Raw genomic sequence first — 10,541 nt, 5'->3', positions numbered from 1 at the left:
TGCTACTTCATCACTGTCATTTTGCAACTGTTATGAATCGGGAGACCCCTGTGAAAGGGTCATTTGACCCCCAAAGGGGTTGCGACACACAGGTTGAGAACCACTGGCTCAGTGTGGGGTATGCATTGGGCTGATAATCACAAGGGCAGCAGTTCCAAACCACCAGTTAGTTGCCCCTCGAGCAAAAGATGAGCCATCAGTCTCTGAAAGAGCTCTCACTCGCTGCCACTGAGTGGATTCTGGCGGGGTAGGACCGCCCCTGTGGGTTTCGGGGACATTACGCTCATGGGAAGTAGACCGTCTGTCTTGTCTTTCTCCGCAGGGATGACTGGTGGTTTCCAGCTGCTGACCTTGCGGTTAGAGGGCTCTCTCTGAAGAGCTACCATCTCAGAACCCCACAGGGGCTGTTCTACTCTGTCCTATAGGGTGACTGTGATTTGGAACTGACTCGGTGCCTGTGAGTTGTTTGATTTGGTGGGAAATTTTGAGAAGGACTGCTATATGAAAACCTCAAGTCAGGAGGGTGGGAGGGGGAGCACTTTTGGAATCATTCAGGGCCAGTGATTCACCCTTACATTTGTGGTTATAAACCCACTGGGAAATAGGCTTTTGTTTTGCCTTTTAGGCTATTGGGACAGGAATGGTACAGGCTATGTGACAAGTCACTCTATGCGACAGAAAAGAGGTTAAACATGCAAGCTAGGAAGACAGATGACGTAAGCTGGGTGTCAAGCTAGACGGAGACAGCAGCTTCTCCCAGAGTGGACAGGGAGACCTTCCCCTAGAGCTGGCACCCTGAATTAGGACTTCTGAACCTGCCACGCTGTGAGAAAATAACTCTGTGAGGGCCAAGGCCACCCACCTGTGCTGTTTCTGTTAGCGCCCTCACCAGAGACTAAGCCAATCCCCTTCAAAAACCCTGGCTTACATTTTGCTTTCCAAGCGAGGCCTATTCTGAGCGCAGATTAAGACTACAGACCCACCCCTTGACTTCCTCTTGCCATTGCTCCTTTCCCCCACAACACTTGGCACCTCCTAACACTCCATTATTCAATGGGCTCAGCTGCTACACTTCTGTGAACTCTACAAAGGATAGGGATCTCCCCCCCACCCCCCACAGAGATATAGACTGAACATCGAATACCTAAGAGATGTTCAACAGGTCTTTGCTGAACAAGGGAGTGAATAGAAGGATACATAGCAGCCGAAAAACTGGTAACAGCTCTGATCCTTAGAAAGGGGAGCCGAGATACCGGCACAGGGATGGAAAAGAGATTTATTCTTCAGTAGATACCCCTGTGTATTTTGTACTGTGTGCTTGTATTAACTGGTTAAATTTTAACTAAAGAAACCAACCACCTTTAGCTCTACCAATTGCACGTGAGAACGGGGAGCTCTGGAACTGGAAGAAGTAACGGCCTGGACCCAACTCCTTCTTCTGACATGAGATGACCCAGATCAAGTGCAGAGAAGTCAGGCCACTTGTTAGAGTCACAGTCACAGCCAGGGTTTTGACCTGCGTCTACTGACGCCAGGCCTCCCGTTCTTAACCATTATGCCAGAGAGCGTTGAAGTTTGGGGGCGCTCCTTAGTCACCTTAAATTCATGGGACAGGAACGCGACACTGTGTTGCCCCAAAGGTCATGGTCCGCTTCCATTCCACATGTCCCTCTCACAATGAACTCCAAGTGATGGTCGGAGTCATTTTTGCTCTCCTAAGTTTCTGGCTGTATTGTGTGCGTGGCTTGATCAAGGTGGGAATTCTGGAACCTAGGAAGTCTGTGAGGAGAACTTCACTGTCCAAACCGAGTCTAGAAGCACCTTGTTTCTGAAGCCTGGACTCCTCGGGTGTAGACACCCATAGATTCGTTTTCCAGTGCAGTCAAGAGGTCTAGTGGAGCTACTGGAAGTCTGAGGGCAGGGAGGAATGGGAAGGCACTTGGTTGAATCAAAGGGTAATGGGAGTATTCCCAGGAACTATTAAATGCTGGTTGCTGTGCCTTCCGGACTGGCTGCTGTGCCTTCCGGACTGGCTGCTGTGCCTCCCAGACTGAGATACTTGGAAATGGGAAGTCCTGGGCACCCGGGGCAGGAGGCGGATCCGACGATGTTGCTGCAGCCAGTACAGCATCTCGACTTTGTCACGCTTCATCTTGTCCAGGTAGCGGCGCCCCTTGAAAGTCACTGGCTCTTCAAAGATGAACTCGATCTGCCCCAGGAGGGTCACCAGGGAGGCCTCCACTTGATTGAGCTTGCTCTGCAGATAGCTTCGGATCTGATTCTCCTCCAGCAGGCCTTTCGGGTTCATGTTATGTTTCTGAAAGAAGCGATTGGGGTTGGAGGCTTGCCGCTCAAACCACTCGAGTTTCCCCAGCAAAGCCTCCCGCAGCTGAATGGGCTGCAGGGCCTGCTCCCAGGCGCACAGGAGTGCAGGCAGTTGCTTCAGACGGGCACTGGAGCTGTACTTGATGGCCATGTCCAGTCGGTCTCTGTGAGGAACCTCAAGCACCGACCACAGCTTCTCTAGGCGTTTCTGCAGGCTCGGGATCTGGCAGTATCTCCCCAGGAGGTCCAGCGCCACTGTCCCCAGCCCATGCTGCAGCACTGTGTTGCAATCCCACTCCCCTGGTACAAAGTCCAAGGGCTCTTCTTCTTCAAGTAAGGGGGGAGGAGGCTGCAGCGGTAGGGACTCCCTGACAGGGGCCATCAACTCTGCGTAAGGAAGCTCTTCCTCAGACAGATGGAAGATGGCATGGAGGAAGTCCGTCTCCTGGGTGGCAAGGAACTTGAAATATTCTTCCCCAGACAGGCTGTTTCTCACCCATGACTTCCGGGGAGACTTGCTGGTACTGTACCGCCAGGTCCCGAGTTGATTCACTTGGGGAACGGTGAGGGAGGGCATTTTGTCACGGTAGGCCTGTGATAGATTGTCTGGCTGGTTATAAACGTTAGACAACTCACGGTTGATGATGTGATAGGATTGGTCTTGCTGGACAAAGCCCGAGGACAAGAAGGCCGACCAGTCTTTGTCAGCTGCGGGCTCAATCAGGGGCCCCTGGTCGAAACGTAAGTAGTCCCTAGACACACGGCTCCCCAACTCCTTGTAGATCTCCTGGCTGCTGCTGCCCACGGAGCGGTCTCGATCCATGTCTTCTATAAGTTTCCGGTCCAGTTCACCGGCCAGGTGGTTGTACAGGACACCGGCCCCTTCGACATGGAAGGAGTCTATAAGGTTTCTACAAGAGACTCGGACAGCAGCAACCTGGACCACGAGCTGGTTTCTCAGTCTCAGAGTTACCGTCACTGGCTGTGGGTGGAGCGGAGGGGCTTTGGGGGGCTGGAGGGCCTGCTGGTGGAGGGCTTCCTCCTCCTCTAGGGCTTTCAACTTCTTCTGCAGCTCTCTCAAGCGGTGCCCTGCAGTGGGGTGGTGGGTCAGGGCCCCCAGGAGTGGGGGCAGGTCTGTGTCCAGCGCCAGGTAGTGAGGCCACTTCAATTTGAGTTTCTTCATCTTCTCCTTTAGGTCCTCAGCCACAACATCCCCTGCCAGCTCTGGTCTGCTCTCTGCAACCAGGACCAGAGGGGTTAAGGTGCGGGGCGGGTGTGGGAGAAGACCCAACTCATCTGCCAGCTTCCAGCCCTGTCGAAGAGAGGGCATGGAATGCCAGCGCCGGAGCTGGGTGTAGACGGGGAACCGGGTGGTGGGGGAAGCCTGGCTGGGGGGAGACACTGTGGAGCTCGGCTGTGCCTCCTTCTGGGGGGCAGCCAAGACCACGTCTTTCTTTTTTGGCTGCGAGGCCAGCCAGCGAGATTTTGTCTTGCTCAACTGGGGGATGGCCTTTAGTTCCTTCACCGGATCCACTCCAGGCCCGAGGAGGTATTCTGAAGGGCGGCTCAGGTGGATCAGGTAGTTCAGGTTCAGGTTGGAGCATGGCACCTTGGCGAAACCGGTGCTGTGAGGCCAGGGGAGGGGGCAGAGCTTGAAGGCCTGCATGGGCCTGAGGCAGCGCGGTTCTTTCAACTCGCCGCGGCCGCCGGCTCGATCTACCCTCAGCAGGGCCTGAAAGTCGGCCAGCAGGCAATGGTAGACGGCCGGGCTGGTGAGGAAGCGCGAGCAGTCCCTGGCGAGGCTGGCGGCCAGGCGGGTGAGGGTGGCCCCCTCCGTGAAGACGCCCGCGGGGCCTGTCAGGGTGACCAGCAGGTGCAAGTAGCGAAGGAAGAGCTGCTCGCTGCTCAGCAGCACGTGGGCCTCCAGGCGTTCCCACAGCTTCTGGTTGTTCTGGCGGCTCAGACTGGGCTCGGCGGGAGGCGCCTGCCAGCTGCACCTCAGCTCCTCCAGGATGACCTCGATGAGGCGGAGCCGGTTCTCGGGGGGCACCGGCGCGGTCAACCCGCTGCTGGCCAGCCGCTCGGCGACCTGGCGGCACAGCGAGGCGGCCGTCGGCTGTGTGCGAGGCAAGGCCTGCAGCCAGTAAACAATCTGCGAGTCGGGCTTCTGCGACTCTCCAGGCGTCGCCTTGCGTGGAAAGAGCGACAGCGGTTGCAGTAACTGGTGGTAAAAACGCTGGAGATCGGACGTCCGTTCCTGGGAGTCCATCTTGGTGCCAGCCGAGCCCGCAGCCGCCGCGCAAGGAGGTTATACCGTTACCGTGACGACCAGAGGCGGGCGGGCCCCACTGCGCCTGCGCACCCCGGGCGCCCCGCCCCGTAGACGTTAGGGAGGAGACTGCGTGCTTACGCACCAGGGGGCGGGGCTACAGGCCGGCGCGTCTACGCTTCGGTGCTCGCGCTTTCGCGCTGCTCCGGGCTTACGCGAAGAGTGGCTCGGGACCTGCGGCCAGTGACAGGTCCCAGGATGGCGTCGGTTCCGGGGGACAGCGGGACCGCTTGCACGGTGAGAGTCGGGGCTTCGCGGGGGAGCCTCAGCCGCTGCGGTGATCTTTGCCTCGCCAGGGACGAGGCGTGATCTTGGGGTGTCAGCAGGGCCGGTTACCAAATAGGTGGGCTGAGCTTGGGCTTACTTGGGTTTAGTAGTGAAGAATTGCACATGCGTGTGTGGTGAGCGCCGGGGAACTGCGCACTATCGATCAGCAGAGGTAGCAGGAGTGCTGGGGGGCGGGGCCTGGCGGGTGCTGGCATGATCCTGAAGAGGGCACCGCGGAGAGGGCACGTGGAGCGTGACCCCCAGGCTGTAAGGATGGCCCTAGTGGAGGTGATGTAACCAGGTCAGGCAACGTCACTTCTGACCCCAGCTCTCATCGGCCTGCCCCTACTGTCCTTGCAGCTGGAATTCGCTGTGCAAATGACCTGTCAGAGCTGCGTGGATGCGGTTCGCAAATCCCTGCATGGGGTGGCAGGTAAGAGTTCCAGGTGGACAGCTGTACCTAGACCTCCGTCAGGGGCTAGGTGCAAGCTCTTCCAGCAACTCAATTCCCATTTCACAGATACAGAAACTGAGACCTAAAGAGAGGGAGGAATTGTTCAAAGGAGTCGGACCTCACCTCTATACCTGATGAATGAGTAGGTGGCAACTGTCTTGTCTGTCTCAGTGCCTGAACCTCGGGTATCCTGGAGCCTGAGGAATCGGCTGAAGGGGAGCTCTGGACTAAAGAAAGAATCCCGGGAAGGCAGTCCTTGCTAGAGAAACAGCAGGATCTTGATTAAGCAAATAGCAGCCCTGGCTATGTAGCATCCTTAGTGGCACCTGGTACCCAAAAATCCTCTGGGTACCTCGGGATGACCTGGCATAGGTGGAGAGATCTGAGGCAGCAGAGCCACCAGCACTGAGCTGGGAACAGGCTTCCTTGGATCCTGCTCAGTATCCACCTAGGCATTCAGCAGGGGCCCAGCCCCGCTTGTGGGCCACCCTGGGTGCTGTAGGGAGCCATTTCCCTTCCCTACAGGGATATCAGGCTCCGGGGTAAAACGTGAGCTTAGGGAGGGAATGAGATGAGAGGGGCTGGGAGCCTGGGACAGTGGTGGTGGCACGGGACCACCCTGTAGGACAGCAGTGTGTCCCAGTAGTTAGAGGCATGAGCCCAGACTGTTGGAGTTCACACACACCCTCTTTGCCACTTCATAGCATCATGGCGCGTGTGAGGGTTTTTTTATGCCTCTGTTTCTTTCACTTTTAAGCGGAGACACTCATAGCACCTCGCCTGGAGGCCAGTGGTGACAAGAAGCTTAGTGAAGACCCAGACGTCACTTGAGCAAAGTCTCTGGCGTGTAAAACCTCGCAGTTGAGTGGGTTCCAACGGACCCAGGCCCCTCTGTGGGGTTTCTGAAAACAGTGGGAATCTTTCTCCATCTGGCAGAAATCTGTCTCCCAGAGCTGCTGCTCTAGGAATATCCCCAGGTGGATGGCTTTCCCAGTAGAAGTTTATTTTTGAAAAATCTAAGAGGCCTGACGTCCAAATTCAGGGCTGGCTTTCTCTCTCTGGTCAGTTCTGAGGGGAAGCTCTTTGTCTCTGCAACTAGTTCCCTGGGGCCTTGGAGAGCCGTGTGACTGGTCCACCGTCTTCTTCCACATCTGCTTCCTTAATCTGCTCCTTCATATTCTATAGGGAGCCCTGGTGGCATCGTGGTTGCCTATTGGGCTGCTAACCACAAGGTCAGCAGTTTGAAACCACCAGCTGCTCTGCGAGAAAAAGATGAGGCTTTCCACTCCTGTGAAGAGTTAGAGTCTCTGGAGAGCAAATGTTTTGAGAATGATGAGGGCAATGAATATACAAATGTGCTTTGCACAGTTGACGTGTGTATGGATTGTGATGAGAGTTGTATGAGCCCCTAATAAAACGATTAAAAGAGTTACAGTCTCCAGGAGCTAATACCAAGGGCTCAAAGAGAAAGAAAATGTTTTGAGAATGATGATGGCAACATGTACAAATGTGCTTGATATAATTGATGTATGGATTGTTATAAGAGCTGTAAGAGACCCCAGTAAGATGATTTATTAAAATTAAAAAAATTTTTTAAAGGAAAAAAAATGTTACAGCCTCGGAAACCCACAAGGGGCAGTTCTACTCAGTCCTGTAGGGTTGCTGTGAGTCATGGAATTGACTGGTTGGTAGAGTTTGAGTTTCTTGAGCTATTTTATGAGGGATTAACTCAGCACCCACCCTACGCTCAGCCTGTCTCATGCACACAAGAAAGACAATCCTTTCATCAATGGCTCCATAACCACAGGCCTAGCTAGTTGGTTAGGATTAACAACCTTTGTGTTTGTGGGGGTGGGGGTGGTGTACAGTTTCATCCATTACAGAGGGCTTGCACAGGATAGACTGGGTGGGCTGGTGAAGAGACAAGACCTTGAAGCTGGGTTGGTCTGATCTCTGATTGGAGTGCCCGCTATGGAGTGGGACAGGACTGATGTGTGGAATGTTCTGAGCAGCGCTGTCCCAGGCTGTGAGGCCCTGCACGTCCTGTAAGCGTTCTTCCTGAGAGCCAGCAACAGCTAGGCATTCCTTGGACTGGGTTCCGCCCTCAGCTGACTTTGCAGGCCCCAGATAACGACTATGTGATCTGCTCTGGAGAGCTGGGGCAGCTTGGGTTTCTCTTGGGCTGGGCAGGGAAGTTGTCGTTTCCCAGAATTCATAGATAGCCCTCTCTGGGGCCAAGGTTCCAGGGTTAAGTGGGAGGGGCTCTTGCCCAGGGCTCACTTCCTGGAGTTCCCTGTGGCTCTGACTGATCTGAGGCTCCAGCCTTTTCAGTGGAACGCAGGTGAAGCGTTCTGGAGAGGCAGAACTGCAGGGAGCGTCCAGTCCTCCCACTTTGGGAGCAGAGAGCACCTCTCTCCAAACCACACAGCGACTTCCTCTGTGGGCTCCCTGTGCCCCCCTTGGTCCCCTAGCAGCTTTCCCACCTACAAGCCAGAGGTATACAAAACTCTGAAGGAAAACAACCGCCCACCTCGAATCAGCTACCCAGCAAAAGTGCCCCTCAAATATGATGCTGAAATGAAGCTATCTCCGGATACACAGGAAGGACAGGAATTGGGGGAAATTCCTTACAAGAAACAAAAAGGAGTTCTTCAGCTAGGAAATCAACCATGGCCAGCAACAATCTGAGATCGATAAACAGGACACCACCACCCAGAAGTCAACCCCGAGATAAACAACCAACCAGTAACCCCACTTCTGACTCCTATCAGTGTCCAGAGTGAAATAAACCGACCAGACTGAAAATAGGCATCCAGAGAGGTCTACCGGGCCTGGAGACAACTTCAGAGTAAACACTGGGGATGGTACAGAACTTCCAAAGCGAGAGGAAGCCAAGTTGGTTTCAAACACTTGGGTGAAGGGGCCGCGGGCAGTGTCCAGTAAGAGGGAGGTTGGTAGAGAAAGTGCAGGTGGAGGAGGACCCTGCGAGTAGTGCCAGAATTAAAGACAACAGAGGTAAGGGCTGTCAAATACACCATTCTGCAATGACAGTGTCTATGAGTGGAGGCGTAGGTAGACCTTGGGCTGAATGGGTATGGAAGGGAGCGGGGGGAGCATGTCCACAGATACATCGGTAGGGAAGGAGGGAGATAGGTAAGTAGGTAGGGAGGGACATACCTAAGTACATGTATTTGACAGATAGTATTTGTGCTTGTGTGCTTACCTCCACTGCAACTATATCCATGGATGTCCTGGAGCCTACAGGAGTCAAAGTCATGAAAAAACACACACAAAAACGTCTTGGCCACAGCCACACATAGAGAGGGGTTGAGTCTGTGGTCCTGGAAGCACAGGACCCTAGTGTTAGGGGACATTAGGGTCAACTGGCATATCATGGTCCACAAAGTCTACATCCTATGTTGATGAGTAGTGTCTGGGGTCTTCAAAAGCCATTTAAAGTGTGACTATTGGTCTCTCGTGGAGCAAGGACAAGACAATCAGACATGGAAATGCTTAGCCCAATGGCCTAATAGACTACTCAAACGATTGTCTCTATGACTGGAGACCAGAAGTCTTCAGTGGTACCTGGCTGCCGTGACTGTTTGCAAAGATCCCTTTCGAAGATCCTGGGTAGAGTGTATGTGGGTGGGTAGCTGTGGCCCAGAGCTCGAAATCATAAAGGAGGCCAGGTTTGCTGGTGGCTAGAGACTGGTGGACTTGGTCACTCTTGTGTCTGAAACTGAACTCACACCTGTGGCTCAATTTTCAACCAAACACTAGACCTATAGGGAGACCAATAACCACTAGTGATGTGTGGGATCCAGGGGGCCGGCCGCCTTTGCCCAGGGACACAGTTCCAAAGGAGGAAAGGCGGAGAAGGAAGGAGACGGGCGAGGTGATGTTGTGTTGGGGGAGGTGGCCATGCGTGTGATGAAACAGAATGTAAATGAATCGTCCAATGTAAAACCGATGTCCTGCCCTGTTAACGTTCACCCGATTCACAAGAAAAAAAAAAGTTGAGAGAAAAAAAAAATTGGAGAGGGATTCTAAGATTAGGGACCCTCCCAGGCTGCCCAGCTAGAAGGTATATAAGCCAGCACCCGGGAGCCCTGTTTCCTGCGTGGCCTGGTAGTCTGCAGCAGGGCTGGGAACTGGAGTCTGTTTCTCTCGTCTCCGGGTCCAGCACAGCGCTTCCCAGCCTGCGGTTGCCCTCTGCCCTTTCTCCTCTCAGGCGTCCAGAGCGTGGAGGTCCAGTTGGAGAACCAGATGGTCGTGGTACAGACCACCTTGCCCAGTCCAAAGGTGCAGGCCCTCCTGGAAGGCACCGGGCGGCAGGCAGTACTCAAAGGCATGGGCAGTAGCATATTACGTGAGTAGCCACTGTGACCTTGGTCTTGCTAGTTGGGGAGGAAGTGGGGCTGGATCCGGGGCCAATCAGGCTCTCCATCCAGGGCCAATGGGCTCTGGACTGGAGTGGCTTTGGGGAAGGTGTGAAGGGCTACGGGGTTCTGTCCATGAAGGGGAGGCGGGGCTGGTGATGGAGTGATCCACTTGGGTGTCCGCTGCCTTGCAGAGAATTGGGAGGCCGCGGTGGCCATTCTGGAGGGGCTTGGCCCTGTGCAGGGGGTGGTGCGCTTCCTACAGCTGACCCCTGAACAGTGCCTCATCGAGGGGACCATTGATGGCCTGGAGCCTGGCCCTCATGGCCTCCATGTCCATCAGTACGGGGACCTGACCAGCAACTGTGCCAGGTGAGTGGTCTGGAATCTCCCTGGGAGCATCTTCATCCCACCCGTCGAACACCTGCTGGGCCAGGATTTCTGCTCACACATTTCCACACTGGGTTCTCACTGGTGCCCAGTGAGGTACACGCACACATGCCCAGCTTAGACAAGGAAACACGCGCAAAGAGATGAAGCAACTTGCAAGGCAACTCCTGTATCACAGTATTTGTCATACTGTCATGTGGCTAGATATTGACTCACCTGTGCCTTCTCTTGGACCAGAGCTCCCTGAGGGAAAAACCATGACTGATTGTCATGGCTCCCTCTTCTCAGAGCCCAGCACAAAATGAGCCAGTTTATCGAATGGATGGATAGATGAGTGGGTGGGTGTTTGGATGGCTGGATGATGGGTGGGTGGGTGGATGATGGATAGAAGGACAGG

General features: G+C 54.5%; 2 protein-coding genes across 3 annotated transcripts in view; one reads left to right on the top strand and one right to left on the bottom strand.

Annotated features, from left to right (window-relative positions):
• Window positions 1-1,324: 1,324 nt before the first annotated feature.
• On the bottom strand, window positions 1,325-4,594 carry CCDC87 (coiled-coil domain containing 87). Its single transcript, XM_030887543.2, has 2 exons — window positions 2,043-4,594; window positions 1,325-2,000 (listed from the first exon to the last, which is right to left on the bottom strand). Exons 1-2 carry the CDS (start codon window positions 4,592-4,594, stop codon window positions 1,949-1,951), a joined length of 2,604 nt encoding a protein of 867 aa, XP_030743403.1. The 3' UTR covers window positions 1,325-1,948.
• Window positions 4,595-4,783: 189 nt separating this feature from the next.
• CCS (copper chaperone for superoxide dismutase) overlaps window positions 4,784-10,541 on the top strand; it is a 12,679-nt gene continuing 6,921 nt past the window's right edge. Inside the window, exons 1-4 of one of the 2 annotated variants that reach the window (XM_004713562.2) lie at window positions 4,784-4,891; window positions 5,282-5,354; window positions 9,607-9,744; window positions 9,949-10,126. In XM_004713562.2, the coding sequence (XP_004713619.1) occupies window positions 4,853-4,891; window positions 5,282-5,354; window positions 9,607-9,744; window positions 9,949-10,126 (428 nt within the window). In that variant the 5' untranslated portion in view covers window positions 4,784-4,852. Of the gene's footprint in view, window positions 4,892-5,281; window positions 5,355-5,441; window positions 5,518-9,606; window positions 9,745-9,948; window positions 10,127-10,541 lie in introns of those variants that run through there. The other variant, XM_045297245.1, reaches the window with a different exon arrangement.

Source organism: Echinops telfairi, unplaced genomic scaffold (assembly GCF_000313985.2).
Source record: "Echinops telfairi isolate 266 unplaced genomic scaffold, ASM31398v2 ScPeMD7_7417;HRSCAF=8455, whole genome shotgun sequence".
NCBI classification, from domain to species: Eukaryota; Metazoa; Chordata; class Mammalia; order Afrosoricida; family Tenrecidae; genus Echinops; species Echinops telfairi.
Note: the sequence above shows the minus strand (reverse complement) of the source record. Positions and strands in the feature narration are given on the sequence as shown.